This window comes from Theropithecus gelada, chromosome 20, assembly GCF_003255815.1.
Source record: "Theropithecus gelada isolate Dixy chromosome 20, Tgel_1.0, whole genome shotgun sequence".
Taxonomy (NCBI): domain Eukaryota; kingdom Metazoa; phylum Chordata; class Mammalia; order Primates; family Cercopithecidae; genus Theropithecus; species Theropithecus gelada.
The window spans coordinates 51545661-51564847 of NC_037688.1; the positions used below are offsets into that span (position 1 = coordinate 51545661).

Below are 19187 nucleotides of genomic sequence, written 5' to 3' on the forward strand. Positions count from 1 at the left end.
AAAAAAAAAAAAAAAAAAAAAGACAAAACAAAACCTTATTGAGGTAAAGTTTACCTATCATAAAATTCACCCATTTCGGCCAGGCGCGGTGGCTCACGCCCGTAATCCCAGCACTTTGGGAGCCCGAGGTGGGCGAATCACGAGGTCAGGAGATCAAGACCATCCTGGCTAACATGGTGAAACCCCATCTGTACTGAAAATATAAAAAATTAGCCGGGCGTGGTGGCGGGTGCCTGTAGTCCCAGCTATTCAGGAGGCTGAGGCAGGAGAATGGCGTGAACCCGGGAGGCGGAGCTTGCAGTGAGCTGAGATCACACCACTGCACTCCAGCCTGGGCGACAGAGCGAGACTCCGTCTCAAAAAAAAAAAAAAAAAATTCACCCGTGTCAAGCGCATAGTTCAAAGATTTGTAGTGAATTGACCGAGTTGTGCAGCCATCGTCACAACCCAGTTTTAGGACCTTTCTGTTCCCTTCTTAAAAAAGTGTAGCAGTCACTCCTGGCCCCCGCCCTGCACCCTCCCCAGCCTCTGGCAGCCACCCGTCTGCTTTCTGTCTCTGTGGATTTGCCTGTTCTGGACGCTGCATACAAATAAACCAAACAGCAATTGTCCGTTTGTGTCTGGCTTCTTTTAATTAGCACAAGGTTTTCGAGCTTCGTCCACGCTGCGGTGTGTCTCAGCGTTTCATCTGTGCGGTTGCGTTGTTTGGACGGACCACACTTCGTCTCTCCGTTCATCTGCTGGTGGGCCTCTGGGCAGTTTTCAGTCGGGGTTACTGCGGAGAAAGTTGGTCTGAGCACTCTCAGACGCGTCTTTGTGTGGACGTTTTTCCCACTTAGGTGGATACCTAGGAGTAGAATTACTGGGCGTATGGTAAGTTAGTGTCTAGGCTTCATTTTTTTTTTTTTTTTTTTTTTAAGACAGAGTTTCACTCTTGTTGCCCAGGCTGGGGTTAATGGTGTGATCTAGGCTTACTGCAACCTCCGCTTCCCAGCTTCAAGCGATTCTCCTGCCTCAGCCTCCCAAGTAGCTGGGATTACAGGCGTGTGCGCCACCACACCCTGCTAATTTTTGTATTTTTAGTAGAGACGGGGTTTCACCGTGTTTGCCAGGCTGGTCTTGAACTCCTGACCTCAGGTGATCTGCCTGTCTCGGCCTCCCAAAGTGCTGGAATGACAGGTGTGAGCCCCCATGCCCGGCCCATGTCTAGGCTTTCAGAGAAACTGCCCAACTGTTTTCCAAAGTTGCTACATCATTTTTCATTCCCACCAGCAATCTATGAAGGCTCCCGTTTCTCCACATCCTTGTCCACACTTGGTTTTGTCTTTTTTTTTTGAGACAAGAGTCTCACTCTGTTGCCCAGGCTGGAGTGCAGTGGCGCGATCTCGGCTCACTGCAACCTCCGCCTCCCGGGTCCAAGCAATTCTCCTGCCTCAGCCTCCCGAATAGCTGGGATCACAGGTGCCACCACCACCATGCCCGGCTAATTTTTTTGTATTTTTAGTAGAGGCCAGGTTTCACCATGTTGGCCAGGCTGGTCTTGAACTCCTGACCTCAGGTGGTCCACCCGCCTCAGCCTCCCAGAGTGCTGGGATTACAGGCATGAGCCACTGCACCCATCCTCTCCTTTTGATATATATTTTTTTGCATTCCAAAGCATGGCAGGGTAAAAAACAAAACTTGCATTGACCACTAGAACAGACTTGTATTTAAGTTTCAGTCTGACGTAAATTGACTTCATGATGTTGGAGATTCCCAGAAAAGGCCCAAACACAAGATCTCCAAGAATCAGAAAGTCAGCTGGTGCAGACAGGAGAAAGCGGGGCGTGGCGTGGCGTGGGGTGGGGGCAGGGGAGGGGCCCAAAACCGCGGAGCAAGCGAACAGGCCTGGTTCTCAGGATTCGCCAATCCCTCCTGTTCTCCCTCTTCCTATCTGAGAAGTGAGGAGACCGATGAGAGATCCCACACCCTTCAACAGCAGACCCAGAAGGGGCCCGAGCCCTCCACCCCGTGCATAGGGGGTTTCAGCTCTGCAGACGCCTGGGCCCTGCCCAGCTGGTCCCATGGGGAAGGTGCCCTAAGTGCGTCCCTGGAGTCCCCTAGCAACGTGTCTGCAGAGCAGCCTGTGGACCCCAGCAATTCTGGGCTTTCAGGTCACGATCCGCCCAGCCCGCCTCCCCCAGCGCCACCTGTGCGTGAGTCAAGGTCAGAGGTGGAAAGCCCCGCGGACACTGGCCTGACGGCTCCCTGAGTCACTCGCTGAGTTCTGCTTCTGCACGCCGGTGTCTGACTCCACGGACGGCAGCTCCCTCCCAAACCTCTTTCCTTCCCCAGCCTCCTCAGACGCTTTCGGAACGCCCTTGCTCCACCCCGCTGTGCCTTTGAGGACGGAGCCATAGGATGTCGTTTTGAGTCACAGGTATTTCTTGTGACAGTGATGTCCTTAGCACAGTTGTCTTGCTCAGGGTCCTAAGAAAGTGGACTGGGGCAGGACTTTGAGACAAAGGCTCTAGTGGCCCCCAGATGGGTGCAGAGGTGGGGCGGGAAGGAAGCTTCCAGGCCCTGGAGTTCCAGCCCCTCCCCAGCTTGCAGGTGCTTCCAGAGCCCTGGGGGACCAAGATGTCACCCGGGCCACAGTGGTATTCAGTTGCGTGGCCACAGAATCTAAGCCTCAGGGACTCGGCAGAGGTGGGCATTCAGGATGCTCCACGCGGACGGCTCAGCTCACTCCAGGTGGGAGTACAGCAGAGCGAAGGCTTGGACTTGGGGGCTGGGGAGCAGCTTGGGGACGGGGGGGATTTGGGGCCTGTCTAGGGTTGGGAGCAGGACTGTCTGGGCATCCATCTCACGTGGCTCAACAACCCTGCTGGGAGCAGAACAAAGCCACCTGCTCATTTTTTTTTCCTTTCTCACTGTGTTTTTTGCTTTCTCAGCAGAATCACACCCGTGCATTTTGAGGTGTGAACGACACCCACCTCCACGGCCACCGAATCCTACCTTTCACCAAGTCTGTTGTGTTTCTGGGTGAGGAGGACAAACCACACAAAATACAGACCAAAAACCCACAGGGGCCCTCACGTTGGTGGGGAAGTCAGTTCCTGACAAGGAGCCCCTCCCCCCAGCCCATTCCTCTTCTGAAACAGCCACTTGTCCCAGAAAAGGACACACTCAGGTCCCCGGGCTGAGAAGGATGGCCTTTGGGTCCTGGCTCCCCCTCCCCAGCATGACCCCTGCTTCCCAAACTCTGTTCTTGTGGATTCTGCATACAGCTCCACCATGCCCCACTCCCGCACTCTGCTCAGCTCTCTGCCCACCTGGGTATCTTCATCCAAACCCTCCTCAACCCACAAGACCCAAGTCCACCCATTCAATTCAATCAACAATGTCCTGCACTCCCACTGTGTCAGTCGGCACGGTGCCTGACCTCTGAGGAGCCTGGGGAGGGGACCTGTCCCACCTCTGAACCCCCCGGGAACTTGCTGTCAGCCCTTGACTCAAAGCATTTGAGAGCAAGAGTTTTGAAATCAAACCAACCCAGGTTCAATTCCTGCTGCTTGTGGGAAACCTTGGAAAAGTCAGCTTCATTCTCATCTTTAACGCTCTCCGGTATGACTTGGGGGTGCAGTGCTTTTGTCCCTCAAAAGGGCAAAGCCAGCCAGGCATGGTGGCTCATGCCTATACTCCCAGCACTGTGGGAGGCTGAGGCAGGTGGGTCACTTGAGGTCAAGAGTTCAAAACCAGCCTGGCCAACATGGTAAAACCCTGTCTCTACTGAAAATACAAAAAATTAGCCAGGCGTGGTGGTGACGCACACCTGTAATCCCAGCTACTCGGGAGGCTGAGGCAGTAGAATTGCTTGAACCCAGAAGGCAGAGTTGCAATGAGCTGAGATCGCGCCACTGCACTCCAGCCCTGGGTGACAAAGCAAGACTCCGTCTCAACAACAAAACGAAACAAAAAAAAAGCACAAAGCCAGGGCACACCCATGAGAAAACCACCTTTTTTCTTTTTTTTTTTTTTTTTGAGACGGAGTCTCGCTCTGTCGCCCAGGCTGGAGTGCAGTGGCCGGATCTCAGCTCACTGCAAGCTCCGCCTCCTGGGTTCACGCCATTCTCCTGCCTCAGCCTCCTGAGTAGCTGGGACTACAGGCGCCCGCCACCGCGCCCGGCTAGTTTTTTGTATTTTTTAGTAGAGACGGGGTTTCACCGTGTTAGCCAGGATGGTCTCGATCTCCTGACCTCGTGATCCGCCCGTCTCAGCCTCCCAAAGTGCTGGGATTACAGGCTTGAGCCACAAAAACACCTTTTTTCAAAGAATGTTGTTCAGGGCATTTCAGAAAAAGTATTGTAGTGTAATCACTGGGGAATTCAAAACCCTGTTAGATTTCCTTCCTCTTATTTTGGGTTCTAGTTTTGGTTTTATTTTGGTATCAGGGAGGGAGCGTTCCATTATCTTCTCAGCTTTAGAGGCTCTAGGGAACTTTTATTTTTGTATTTTTTTTAAGAGACGGAGTCTCGCTCTGTCGCCCAGGCTGGAGTGCGGTGGCGTGATCTTGGCTCACTGCAAGCTCTGCCTCAGCCTCCTAAGTAGCTGGGACTACAGGCACCCGACACCACGCCCGGCTAATTTTTATATTTTTAGTAGAGATGGGGTTTCACCGTGTTATCCAGGATGGTCTTGATCTCCCGATCTCGTGATCCGCCCACCTCGGCCTCCCAAAGTGCTGGGATTACAGGCGTGAGCCACTGCGCCCGGCCTCTAAGGAACTTTTAAACTCTTTCAATTTGGAAAAATTTCAAGCCTAAAAAAAGTTGCAGATGAATACATTGCACATCACATATATTTATTCTAGACTCTTCAAGTGTTAGTTTTATTTATTATTTTTAAACTTTTATTTTAGGTTCAGGGATACATGTGCAGGTTTTTTATATCGGTAAACTCACGTCATGGGGGTTTGTTGTACACATAATTTCCTCACTGGAGTACTAAGCCTGGTACCTGATAGTTACTTTGTTTTGTTTTGTTTTTAAGATGGAGTCTTACTCTGTTGCCCAGGCTGGAGTGCAGTGGCACCATCTCCGCTCACTGCAACCTCCACCTCCTGGGCTCAAGAGATTGTCGTGCCTCAGTCTCCCAAGTAGCTGGGACTACAGGCGCCCGCCACCACTCCCAATAATTTTTGTATTTTTAGTAGAGACAGGGTTTCACCATGTTGGCCAGGCTGGTCTTGAACTCCTGACCTCAGGTGATCCGCCCGCCTTGGCCTCCCAAAGTGCTGGGATTACAGGTGTAAGCCACCACACCCGGCCCAATATTTTGTTATTTTGTTATTTTTCTGCTTCTCTCCCTCCTCTCGCCCTCTACCCTCCAATAAGCCTCAGTGTTTTTCGTCTTTGTGTCCATGTGTTCTCATCATTTAGCTCCAATTTATGTGAGAACATGCAGTGTTTGCTTTTCTGTTCCTGGGTCAGTTTACTAAGGATAATGGCCTCTAGCTCTATCCGTGTTCCTGCAAAGGACATGATCTTACTCTTTTTTACGGCTGCATAGTATTCCGTGGTATATATATATCACATTTTCTTTATCCAGTCCACCGGTGATGGGCACTTAGGTTGATTCCATGTTTTTGCTATGGTGAATAGTGCTGCAACGAACATACGCGTGCGTGTGTTTTTGGTTTTGCTTTTTTTCTGAGAGAGAGTCTCACTCTGTCACCCAGGCTGGAGTGAGGTAGTGCAATCTCAACTCACTGCAACCTCCACCTCCTGGATTCAAGCGATTCTCCTGCCTTAGCCTCCCAAGTAGCTCAGATTATAGGGGCCTGCCACCACACCTGGCTAATTTTTGTATTTTTAGTAGAGATGGGGTTTCACTAATGTTGGTCAGGCTGGCCTTGAACTCCTGATCTCAAGTGATCTACCTGCCTCAGCCTCCCAAAGTGTTGGGATTACAGGCGTGAGCCACTGCACCCAGCCTGCATATGTTTTAATGATAGAATAATTTCTATTCCTTTGGGCATATACCCCGTAAGGAGATTGCTGAGTCAAATGTTAGTTTAGTTATCAATATTCAAAGTCTGATTTTTTTTTTTTTTTTTGAGACTCTCACTCTGTCTCCCAGGCTGGAGTGCAGTGGTGCGATCTCGGCTCACTGCAAGCTCCGCCTCCCAGGTTCACGCCATTCTCCCGCCTCAGCCTCCGAGTAGCTGGGACTACAGGCGCCCGCCACCACGCCCGGCTAGTTTTTTGTATTTTTAGTAGAGACGGGGTTTCACCATGTTAGCCAGGATGGTCTCGATCTCCTGACCTCGTGATCCACCCGCCTCGGCCTCCCAAAGTGCTGGGATTACAGGCTTGAGCCACCGCGCCCGGCCTAAAGTCTGAATTTTAAACAGGTTGTTGGGCTGGGGGCTCATTTCCATCAGCTCATTCACGGCCTCATCCCCAGTCGCTTTTCCAGGACAGTGATCTTCACCACAAAGCTTGAGTTTTCCCAATGCAAGCCTGGGCTTCTCCAGCATTTTTACTTTTCTAAGGCAGGCATCCTGGAGCAGATACCTGGATAGACTGGGGAACCTTCTCTGTGTCTCTCCCAGTGCTGTCTGGCATCAATTCATGGGCCACTTCTTTCGAGTAATTGGTCTACACCTCTTGGGCCATGATTTCCACCATCTTTTCTGGATTTGACGGGCCTGCTGGGGTTGCCTGTGAGAGGTTGTCCCAATCTGCTTGCTGCACTGTTTTAGTAAAACCAACACAGAACAGATGAGGCAAATGACCATCTGTAGTTCTGACAATCATATGAGCTTCAGTCATGGTCTTTTTTTTTTTTTTTTCCATGAAAGCTGGTCAGGCTGTTTTTGCACTGAACATCCTCAGTAATTAGCGTGAATTTTCCAAATGCAACGTCATCATTCTGCAGATCGGCAGGACTCACCTCAAACACATGGCCCTTGAGGTCATCAGGTGCAGTTTTGGTTCCTAGCATCCCTGTGCCTGTTTTCCATACTCCTTATGCCAAACACAGCTGGCACTTTCGCCTCATGCCAACCTCTCTCAGAGAACGGACCAACCTCTTTCTTCTTGGCTCCTTTCCTGCCACTTCTCTAAGGCGCTTGTTCTTGCCCGCTGCATGGTGGTGCAAAGAGCCAAAGGCCAGGTGTTAACATTGCCATTTTCCCTCCCTCTCTGAAGACTGCTACTCATTATGATTACTGCCAGATTTTGAACTGTCCGAGAGTATGTTGCAGACATCACATCACAACACAAGCTCCCAAGCATCTCAGTATGTATCTCCTAAGATCGAGGAGCTTCCTGACGTAACCGCAATATAATCATCACGCGTGGGAGACTTACGATTGCTCCAATACTGTTAGCTCACACAGTGTATGTCCAATCTTTGCCCATTGTCTCCATCATGCCAGACCCACATGGGGCCTTTAGGTTGTCTCCTCAGCCTCTGTCTCTTTCACAACACTGACACTGTGGAAGAAGACTGCCGAGATGTTTAGGAGGCTGCCCCTCAACTCGGGATTATCTGGTGTTTCCCCTTTATGAGTGGACTCAGCGTGAGCATGTTTTGCAGGAAGGCTGTGGCAGGGACGTCGTGTCCTTCCTGGTGCATCACCTCATCCCATCACCAGTGATGCTGAACTGGATTGTGGTTCAGGTGGCGCCTGCTAGGTTTCCTTTTTCCCTTCACCATTAAGAAATGCTGACCCTGGGCCGGGCACGGTGGCTCACTCCTGTAATCTCGGCACTTTGGGAGGCCAAGGTGGGTGGATCACCTGAGGTCAGGAGTTCAAGACATGCCTGGACAACGCGGCAAAATCCTGTCTCTATTAAAAATACAAAAATTTAGCCAGGCGTGGTGGTGGGTGCCTGTAATCTCAGCTACTCAGGAGGCTGAGGCAGAAGAATCATTTGAACCCAGGGGTGGACACTGCAGTGATCCAAGACAGCACCATTGCACTGCAGCCTGGGTGACAAGAGTCAAACTCTGTCTCATTAAAAAAAAAAAGAAAAAAAGAAATGCCGACCTTGGCCAGGCATGGTGGCTCATACATATAGTCCTAGCTACTCGGGAGGCTGAGGCAGGAGGATCCCTCGAACCCAAGAGGTCAAGGCTACAGTGAGCTATGATCTTGTCATTGTACTTCAGCCTGGGTGACAAAGTGAGACCGTGTCTCAAAAACTAAAAACTAAAAATAATATCAACTTTTAAAAGGAAGAGGATGAGGCACAAAATATGAGTTTAACTACTCTAGAGGCTCAGGTGAAAGGATCATTTGAGGTCAGAAGTTTAAGAACAACCTGGTTGGCCGGGCGCGGTGGCTCAAGCCTGTAATCCTAGCACTTTGGGAGGCCGAGACGGGCGGATCACGAGGTCAGGAGATCGAGACCATCCTGGCTAACACGGTGAAACCCCGCCTCTACTAAAAAAATACAAAAAACTAGCCGGGCGAGGTGGCTGGCGCCTGTAGTCCCAGCTACTCGGGAGGCTGAGGCAGGAGAATAGCGTAAACCCGGGAGGCGGAGCTTGCAGTGAGCTGAGATCCGGCCACTGCACTCCAGTCTGGGCGACAGAGCAAGACTCCGTCTCAAAAAAAAAAAAAAAAAAAAAAAAAAGAACAACCTGGCCAACACACTGTGACCTCCACAACAAAAATTAGCTGGGTGCGGTGGCGCAGGCCTGTGGTCCCTGTCACTCCGGACGCTGAGGCAGGAGGATGGCTTGAGTCCAGGAGGTCAAGGCTGCATTGAGCTGTGACCGTACCACCACACTAGCCTGGGCGACAGAGCGGGACCCTGTCTGAAATAAATACATAAATGATCCAAAAGGTGGGGACAGGGTGTGGGCTGATGTAACGTCGTCAATTCTCTTCGGTTTATGGAAATACCATCGATCAGTGATGGGCTGGGTACTGGGGCGGGTACAGGGTCCGGGCGACGTTATTTGGCTAATTCCCAGCTATCCGCGCAGTAGCCGGCAGTTTCCAGAGGCGACCCTCCGGTACCGTCTCTGGGGTCTGATCGTCAGAGACCACTGGCCTTCTGTTTTCTCATTAGGCGGGAGGACCCTCTGGGGCTGCCTGGAGGAAGCCTCCGCTCTAATCCTCGCCCGAGTCCCTACGGCAAGGGCGGATGCAGACCGGGGGACTTCTAATTTCATCCTTCACATCTTTAGCGGCCACCTACGGCAAGGAAGGGCCTGCCCTCGCCCCTGCCTCCCTCCTCCCCTCCCCACCGCGGCTCCGTCACGATCGGCGCGGGAGACCGGGACTGGGGCGGCCCCTCCAGCCGGCTCCTGCCCTCAGCCCCCGGGCGCCTCCCTCGCCCCGATTCCCGGGCCCTGGGTCCCGGGGGCGACCATTCGCTTCCCAAGCACTCGGCGCTCAGCCCAACGGGGCCGCCTTTGCAGTCGCGTGGGCAGAACGCCGTCCTCGGGGTCAAGGCAATTCTCCCGCGCGGGCGGCGCCACGACCCGCCGGGAGCGCGGCTCCCAGGAGCCCCCGCGCGCCCGGGCCTCGGCGGCTGCCGTCGCAGGTCACGTGGTCGCCGCCACTCATCACGTGGTCCCGTCCCGCGTCACGTGGCTGCCATCGCCTGTCACGTGGCCGCCGGCGCGGGTCACGAGAACAAACACGGGGGCGGCCGGCGCTTCCCGGCCGGTGTCGGTCCGCGGCGGGCCATGGCCAACGTCTCTAAGAAGGTGTCGTGGTCCGGCCGGGACCGGGACGACGAGGAGGCGGCGCCGCTGCTGCGGAGGACGGCGCGGCCCGGCGGGGGGACGCCGCTGCTGAACGGGGCTGGGCCCGGGGCCGCGCGCCAGGTGAGGCCGGGCAGGGCGCAGGCGGGGAAACTGAGCCCCCGTGCGCCCTGCAGCCCGCGCCCTCGTGAGCCTTCTGGCGGCGCCGCGTGTCGCGGTCCTGGAGGCGGCAGAGGCGCGGTGGACTCGGGAACGCGCCCCGGGGCTCCTCGGCGGGGCCGGGCTGGCGGGGGCGCCTGGGGTCTGGAGTCTTCGGAGGCAGCGCCGGGCGCGGTGGCCGGGAGGGCCGGGGGAGCAGGCGGAGCTCGCCGGAGCCCGCGGAATGTGGGGCGCTGAGGGGCGCCGGGGCAGCCGTGGCGCACGTTCGTTCCCTCCGGCGTCCCCCAGAGTGGCCCTAAGGGGGTGCAAGTGGCTGTCTGTTCGGGTGATTTTTAAAAACTGTCATCCTACAGGAGCAACTAATTTTATTTGCTTGCTTTTTGACCCCCCGGGAGATGGGAACGGTTAAGATTGCAGCCGGTTCTCTTTCAAGAGAGAATGACTGAGCGCCTGTATCTGCCATCTTTCTGCGTGGGGATCGGTCCCAACTTTCAGGTGATCTTGGAAGCGAGGAGCATCTGTACTCAGTCTCCCTTAGCACCGAGTTGAATTTGGAATGTGCAGGCACACACAATAAGCAGCAAGTCAGAGGTTGGAATGCGTTCCGCATGTCACCCTGCAGCTTGCGTCTGAGCAGGGTTAAGGTCTGAGGAACCGTTTCGGTTACATTTGTTTCCCTGTCTCTGTATTATCTTAATTTTTTTTTTTTTTTTTTTTTTTTGAGACGGAGTTTCGCTCTCGTTGCCCAGGCTGGAGTGCAATGGAGCGATCTCGGTTCACCGCAACCCCTACCTCCCGGGTTTAAGTGACTCTCCTGCCCCAGCCTCCCGAATAGCTAGAATTACAGGCGTGCGCCACCACGCCCTGCTAATTTTATATTTTCAGTAAAGACAGGGTTTCTCCATGTTGGTCAGGCTGGCCTCGAACCGCCGACCTCAGGTGATCTCCCGACCTTGGCCTCTCAAAGTGCTGATGTTGCCGGCGTGAGCCAGTGCGCCTGACCGTATTGTGTTACTTTTGAGTTAACCGTTTTGTTGATCAGTCTTAATCTACTTTGCAATTATTTACATTTTCTCTTGTCTAGTCCTTTGTCTTGTGCTTAAAGATTAGGAAGGACGGCCGGGCCGGGTGGCTCACTTCTGTAATCCCAGCACTTTGGGAGGCCGAGGCAGGCGAATCACGAGGTCAGGAGATCGAGACCATCCTTGCTAACACGGTGAAATCCCGTCTCTACTAAAAATACAGAAAATTAGCCGGGCGTGGTGGCGGGCACCTGTAATCCCAGCTACTCGGGAGGCTGAGGCAGGAGAATGGCGTGAACCCGGGAGGCGGAGCTTGCAGTGAGCCGAGATCGCAGAAGACAGAGCTTGCAGTGAGCCAGGGTCTTGCCGCTGTTCTCCAGCCTGGGTGACAGAGCGAGATTCCGTCCCCCCCCCCAAAAAAAAAAAAGATTAGGAAGGACACGAAAATCAGGTTGTTTCCATAGAACCTATATTTAGGTTTTCCCAATTCCTTAGAAATGCACCAGACAAAGAAGGTCGAAGTCTGCCTTTTGCTGATAAGAAGCAGCGGCTCAGCTCCCTTTGAAGTGGGCTCTCCTGCTCTCCGTGCTATAGTTTGGATGAAAAGTGATCTGAAGGGGTTAATTTGAAGTGGTGGGGCCCTGGGTGGTTAGTTATTTGTGTGTATGCCTGTGTGTGTGTGTTTCTGTTTTAAAAGAAGCTAAGGCTGGGAGTGATGGCTCATGCCTGTTATCCTAGCACTTTGGGCGGCCAAGGTAGGGGAGGATCACTTGAGCCCAGAAGTTCAAGACCAGCCTGGGCAAAATAGTGAAACCCTGTCTCTTAAAAAAAGCAAAATTAGGCAGGGATGGTGATATGCATCTGTAGTCCCAGCTACTCACTCAGGAGGCTGAGGCGGAAGAGTCATGTGAGCCCAGGAGGTCGAAGCTGCAGTGAGCTGCTATTTTTTTGAGACAGGTTCTCACTCTTTTGCACAGGCTGGAGTTTGATAACCTATCTCAAAAAATTAAAAAAAAAAAATTTTTTTAATTAAATCTGAAGTTCACAAGGTAGAAGGAATAAACCAACTTTAAGGGCTGACAGGTAAAGAGTGGGAGCCTTGATGGAGGTTGAATTTGAGTTTCTTTTGGGACTGAATGTGCTTCGGGTTTCCTGTTTGTCTTTGCAAATAGAAGAGTTGATTTTTTTGGGAAATAATCTGTTGATCTCTTAACCTTAGAAAGTTTTCCTGGCCGGGCGCAGTGGCTCACACCTGTAATCCCAGCGCTTTGGGAGGCCGAGGCAGGCGGATCGCCTGAGGTCAGGAGTTCTAGACGAGCCTAGACAACATAGTGAAACCCCATCTCTACTAAAAATACAAAAATTAGCTGAGTGTGGTGGCAAGCGCCTGTAATCCTAGCTATTTGGGAGGCTGAGACAGGAGAATTGCTTGAACCCGGGAGGCAGAGGTTGCAGTGAGCCAAGATTGCGCCATTGCACTCCGGCCAGGGCAACGAGCGAAACTCCGTCCCAAAAAAAAAAGAAAGAAGAAGTATTCCCTTAAAAGTCCTTGTAAGCTTATTTATTTCTTTGCATTTAATAACCGTGGATCCCCTGCTTATAAGCAGTTAAAAAGAGTAGTCTATTGTGCACTTGCTCTGTGGCTGCCTAGGACACAGGCGCATGAAGCTGCTTCCTTCCTGCCGGAGACAGGCCCAGTGCCCTGTGCGAATGGTCTGCAGGGCCCCTGGGGCAGGAACAGTCACAAGGCTCGGACTTGAAGAGCACAAGATCCTCAGGCAGACGGACGGGTGGGGAAGGACAGAGGGAGTGTGTGTGTGGGATGCGCCGTGGAGCGTGGAGGTCAGCCCTGCTGTGCACATGAGCAGGCTTTGAATTTGGCTCATCTCTCGGGGAGCCCGTGGAAAGCTAGGACCCCATGCCTGAAGGATCCCCAGCCTTTCCCTGCAGGGAGACAGACTGGAGAGGTGGAGTCTAGAGCCTGAGGCGCCACCTCTTAGGCCAGGCGTCCTCGGAGGCCTTCGTGCACTTAGCACCGGACTCGTCGAGGGTCTCCTGCAAGGCCTGTAGCCTCCCTCTGCCTGGTTTTTCCGTCAGCGAAAACGTTAACGCACAGCGCTGAGCACAGCACCTGTCGCAAACCACGCTCTGAAGAAATGTGAGTTGTGCCCGGTCGTGTTAAAACCAGCAACACGAGGGATTCGTGTTGGATGTGACTTTGCTGCCCAACTTCTTGAGCAGCTACTGGGTTTCTTGGTGCTGTTTTTGTAGGGGCGGGTCTGCTCTGACTGGTGGGCACAGTTCATAGGCTCAGGCACACCCCGGTGTGGCCGCAGATGGGGTTCTGTAAGCTGCCCTTGGGTTCAAGGCCTCCAGGGCTGTTCTGAGCTAAAATATCAACCCAGGCCATCGCCTGCTGACAGGACTGTTCCAGTGAACGTGAGAACTGGCCTCCAGGCTCTTTGGGGTTTGTTGCAGGATTTTCAGGTTGGTTGGTGGCGTCATTGCCACCTCAGTGTGGGCACAGCTGGCCAAACACTATGAGGTGGCTGCCCTGGGCAGGGCAGACTGTGGAGTGGCTTGTTGGAGGCTGGGCACCAGCTGAAAGCCCAGGCCCTTCAGAGCTGCCTGTGGGTTGCTGTTCCTGTTCTCAGGCCTGTCTTGCTTCGTGTGGCGTGGTGGTGAATAGACCGAGCCAGTCACTGCTCATCTGGTGGTGGTGGGACAGGGCGAGGGTGAGGTCAGCAAGCCCTGGCGGTGTGTGGGCGACAGGAAGCAGAACTCCTTGAGAACTGACAGAGGGAAAGCAGCTGGAGCCAGGAACACTTGGGTGTTGGGGACAGTGAGGGGAGGTGGATATTTGTAGGACATTACTGGGAACTCATGTTGGGACGCTCCACCTAAGACCCTGGCAGGGCAGGGGTCTGGGTTGGTGTGGGAGTGTGTCGTGCCTGGGAACCTGGAGCCAAAGACCACAGCCTGAGAGCGAGCTGTGGGTGCAGTGAGGCCGTGGGGGAGGGTCTGGGGTCGTCCCCAGTGGCCCCTTGAGCTCTGTTCTACCTGAGGAAGCGCCCCTTGGTTCTTTTCCGGCCTCCAGGAAGTGCTCTGCCTGCCTGGGAGGGTCCCCTGCTGCCCCTGCCCCTCCCTGCCTGCCAGCATTGCTGCTCTGTGTCTGTCTTGCTTTAGGTCTGTGCCTCAATGCCATGGGGACAGCACGTGTACAGCCAAGGCCTCCCCTTGGTCTCTGTGGCCTTTGTGTGTCACCTCGTTTCCTTTGACTGTAACCCCCACCCCCGCGGGGCAGCTGCTGGATCCTCTGTGCCTAGCGTCTAGCCTGGTCCTGGCAGAGGCCTGCTGAATGTTAGACGCAGCGCAGGCCGAGCAGAGCAGCAAATGGTCTTTAATATTGCTTTAATGTTTTTTTTTAATTGTGGTAAAAAAAAAAAAAAAAAAGCACATGCCATAAATTTACCATTTTAGGCCAGGCATGGTGGTGCACGCCTCTCACACCAGCTACTTGAGAGGCCAAGGCGGAAAGAGCGCTTGAGCCCAGAAGTTTGAGACCGCCTGGACAACATAGCAAGACCTTGTCTCTAAACAGTATTTTCTAAATGACCGTTTAATCATCTGTGAGTGCAGTCGGTAGGGTTGAGCATGCTCGTAGTGTTACGCAACCACCCCTTGCTGAACTGAAACCGCACCCATTCAGTGCTCTCCCTTCCTCCTGCCGCCCAGCCCCCACGGTGCTGTGCGGCTCCAGGGACCTCATGCTAGTGGACCCCTGCGGGAGCTGTCTTTTTCTGACTGGCTTGTTTCACGGAGCATAATGTCCTCCGGGCTGTCGCGCTGCAGCACAAGTCGGTGTGTCATTCCCCTTTATGGCTGAATTATTCCAGCAGGGAGAGGCTGCATTTCCTTGATCCACTCATCCATCGGCGGACACCGGGTGCTTCCGCCTTTTGGTCATTGTGAACGGTGCCGCTGTGAACATGGTGTACAGATGGGACTTTCAGACACGGCGTTTTTATGTTGGTTTTTGGTTTTTGGTTTGTTTGTTTTTGTTTTTTGACGGAGTCTCCCTTTGTCGCCCAGGCTGGAGTGCAGTGGTGTGATCTCAGCTCACCGCGACCTCTGCCTCTTGGGTTCAAGTGGTCCTCCTGCCTCAGCCTCCCAAGTAGCTGGGATTACAATTGCCTGCCACCACGCATGGCTCATTTTTGTATTTTTAGGAGAGATGGGGTTTCACCATGTTGGCCAGGCTGGTCTTGAACTCCTGACCTCAAGTGATCCAGCTACCTTGGCCTCCCACAGTGCTGGGATTATAGGCATGAGCCACCTCACCTGATCCTGAGTTTTTTATGTATTCTGAATGTTAATCGCTTATGAGATATTAATTCCTTATCAGTTTGCAAATATTTTCTAATTTCATAGGTTATCTTTTGCTCTGTTGTTTTCTTTGATGTGTAGAAGTTTTAAAGTTTGGCCGGACACGGTGGCTTCCGCCTGTAATCCCGACACTTTGGGAGGCTGAGGTGGGCGGATCACAAGGTCAGGAGATGGAGACCATCCTGGCTAACACAATGAAACCCCGTCTCCGCTAAAAAATAAAAAAAAAAAATTAGCCAGGCGTAGTGGCGGGTGCCTGTACTCCCAGCTTCTTGGGAGGCTGAGGCAGGAGAATGGTGTGAACGTGGGAGGTGGAGCTTACAGTGAGCTGAGATCGCACCATTGCACTCCAGCCCGGGCAACAGAGCGAGACTCCGTCTCAAAAACAAAAAACCAAAAACCAGGAGTTTAAAAGTTTGATGTTGTTCCCTTTGTCTATACATTATTTTGACTTTTATGTATTTATTTATTTGAGACAGAGTCTCACTCTGTTGCCCAGGCTGGAATACAGTGGCATGATCTCGGCTCACTGCAGCCTCCACCTCCCAGGTTCAAGCAGTTCTCCTGCCTCAGCCTCCTGAGTAGCTGGGATCACAGGTGTGCACCCACCATGTCCGGCTATTTTTTTTTTTTTTTAAAGTAGAGATGGGGTTTCTTCATGTTGGCCAGGCTGGTCTTGAACTCCTGACCTTAGGTGATCCGCCCGCCTCAGCCTCCCAAAGTGTTGGGATCACAGACATCAGCCACTGCGCCCGGCCGTTTTTTGACATTTAAATTACTCTGGATTCACAGGAAGCTGCGAAGGTAGCACAGGGAGCTTGTGTACCCTTCACCGAGTTTCCCCCAACGTTTTCCTCTCCGTAACAGCATGGCACCAAAACCGAGAGAGTGTCATTGGTACAAGGCATGTAGATCCGCATAAGCGCCAGGAAGGGGGTGCAGGCCATTCTCAGACCCCTCTTTCTAGTCCCACCCACCCCAACCCTGGCGACCTGGCCTCCCCGCCGGCCCGAGTTCCACCTCTCGGGAGTGTTGGCTCACGTGTTCCTGAGCCTGGCTGTTTTCAGTTAGTGTCCGGCTCTTGGGACTGTGCAGATTGCCGTGTGTGGCGGGAGTTTGAGGAACAGCATCTAGTGTTTAATTTATAAGAGCTTGCATTTAAAAAAGAAAGTAACTGCACAAAATGCATCACTAAATGTGAAGTAAGCGTCATGTTTTTCCATTACAAAAGGTACCTTCTCAAAGCCCTGGCAGTTAAGGAAAGAGATGCTGGGAAGGGAAGGCGCCAGGGCCCCATCCTTTCACTCCGGGCAGGGGCGGCTGATGCCCTGCTGGGGGGATCCCCTCACCCTTCACCCCTCTCGAATCTGCCAGGGCGGCAGCAGTGGGAGTGGCCTGCTGGTCACGTACTGCAGCTTGGCCTGACCACATTCACAGCCAGCTCTGCCTGCCGCTGTGGGACGGTGCTGTTGCAGTGTAGACGGTGGCTCACCTCAAGGCCTTCCAGGCCTGGTGCCCAGGATGCGTGACTATGGCTGTTTCGTTTTGTTTGGGTTTTTTAAAATTTAATTTAATTTTATTTTATTTTATTTTTATTTTTTTAGTTTATTTTTTTTCAGACGGAGTTTCACTCTTGTTGCCCAGGCTGGAGTGCAATAGTGTGATCTCGGCTCACTGCAACCTCCGCCTCCCGGGTTCAAGCAATTCTCCTGCCTCAGCCTCCCTAGTAGCTGGGATTACAGGCATGCATCACCACACCCGGTTAATTTTGTATTTTTAGTAGAGACAGGGTTTCTCCATATTGGTCAGGCTGGTCTTGAACTCCCGATCTCAGGTGATCCGCCTGTCTCGGCCTCCCAGAGTGCTGGGACTACAGGTGTGAGCCACCACGCCTGGCCTTTTTTTTTTAAATTTTAGAGATAGGGTCTTGCTGTGTCGCCCAGGCTGGAGCGCACTGTAGCCTCGACTTCCCAGGCTCAAACAATTCTCTTGCCTCAGCCTCCTGAGTGGTTTGGACCACAGGTGCACACCACCGTACTTTGCTAATTTTGTTTTGTGTAGAGTCAGGGCCTCACTGTGTTGTTCAGGTCGGCTTTAAACTCCTGGGCTCGCCGGGCGTGGTGGCTCACGCCTGTAATCCCAGCACTTTGGGAGGCCGAGACGGGCGGATCACGAGGTCAGGAGATCGAGACCATCCTGGCTAACACGGTGAAACCCCATCTCTACTAAAAATACAAAAAACTAGCCGGGCGTAGTGGCGGCGCCTGTAGTCCCAGCTGCTCGGGAGGCTGAGGCAGGAGAATGGCGTGAACCCGGGAGGCGGAGATTGCAGTGAGCCGAGATCGCGCCACCGCACTCCAGCCTGGGCGACAGAGCAAGACTCTGTCTCAAAAAAAAAAAAAAAACAAAACTCCTGGGCTCAAGCCATCCTCCTGCCTCTGCCTCCCGAAGTGCTGGTATTACAGGCATGAACCACCACGTCTGGCCAGAATGATCCATTATTTCCAGCAAGGAAGAGCCTGAGAAGCCCAGCAGGCCTTGAGTGGCGTTTGGAGAGACGTCTTGAGTGATGGGGAGAGTGGCCCTGTGGGCAGGGTGTGTCCCATGGGGTACCCATTTGGACGTGGGGTCCCCTCCTGATGGTGAAATGGGTCTTTTGGCTTCCATGGTCTCTGGGGCAGCAGGGCACCTGTCCACCTGGATCTGGGGGTCAGAGACCCAGTGCCAGCCACAGGGCTGTGTTCTGAGAGACCTGGAGTCTGGGGGCTTTGGTGTGAGCGTGAGCGGGAGGGAGGGGCAGCCAGCCAGGCCACTGTTTCCATCATGCCTGGACCGTGGCACCTTCCTCCTCCCGCCCTGTCAGCCTGTGTGGCAGGAGACTTAAGCTGAGTTTCACCTGTGACTAGGGGCTCAGGGAGAGCCACTGGTGTGTGGCGAGGCTGGGGGCAGAGGAGGGGCGGGTGCCCTGGGACTCAGGCCTCTGTCCAGCAGGACCAGTGCACTCCAGCCCCTCCCACACTCTCCCCTGGGCGTGGAGGTGCCAAGGGTCTATCTGTCCCTCTGGTCTCTGCTCCTGGCTTCTGATGGTGATGGCCTGGGGGTGCTCTTTGCCTGGGGAGAGGAGGATGCCCTGACTGGTGTCTGCCAAGGGCCAGTGGCACGTGCCCAGGTCCCCCCCCACCCAGGGCCACTCACTGGGTCATCAACATGGCAGGGGGGTGCACACCAAGGGCGATGGGGGCTGGGAACAGGACGATGGTTGAGGAAGGGGTCCCTGGAGGGCAGTGGGCTGGAAGGTCAGGTTCACGTTCTTTTTTTTTTTTTTTTTTTTTGAGACAGTCTTGCTGTTACCTAGGCTGGAGTGCAGTGGCGCGATCTCGGCTCACTACAGACTCCACCTCCCGGCTTTAAGCAATTCTCCAGCCTCAGCCTCCCAAGTAGCCTGGCTAATTTTTGTATTTTTAATAGAGATGGAGTTTCCCCATGTTGGCCAGGCTGGTCTCGAACTCCTGGCATGAAGTGATCTGCCCGCCTCGGCCTCCCAAAGTGCTGGGATTACAGGCGTGAGTCACTGCACCCCACTGGGAAGGTCCAGTTCTGAAGGCAGTTTTGGGGATGGCGGTTTGGGGAGCCCGTCTTTTCAGGGGTGAGCACTCCAGAGAAAGCAGGACCCCCACCCCTGGCTTGCAGTGACCTCAGATCCCAGACCTTCCTTCTCTGCGTCCGTGTCCCTACCTGTGTGTGGTAATCGTGATCCCTGTGGGCAGGTGTAGGTTGAAGGAGAATCGGGCCCCAGTGCAGGCCGTTCCTATGCATCTCCCTGTCCCCACCTCGGCCCAGTGGGCTCTTGACGTCATCACGTGCAATTCTATCACCAAGAAGCACTTACAGGCCCTGCTGAAACCTGGTGTG

The 19187-nt window shown here is 53.6% G+C and overlaps 1 protein-coding gene across 2 annotated transcripts in view; it reads left to right on the top strand.

The window, feature by feature from the left end:
- The first annotated feature begins 9585 nt into the window (after positions 1-9585).
- Positions 9586-19187, top strand: part of CLCN7 (chloride voltage-gated channel 7) — a 29838-nt gene continuing 20236 nt past the window's right edge. The window contains exon 1 of one of the 2 annotated variants that reach the window (XM_025370395.1): positions 9586-9831. In XM_025370395.1, the coding sequence (XP_025226180.1) occupies positions 9691-9831 (141 nt within the window). In that variant the 5' untranslated portion in view covers positions 9586-9690. The remainder of the gene's footprint in view (positions 9832-19187) is intronic. The other variant, XM_025370396.1, reaches the window with a different exon arrangement.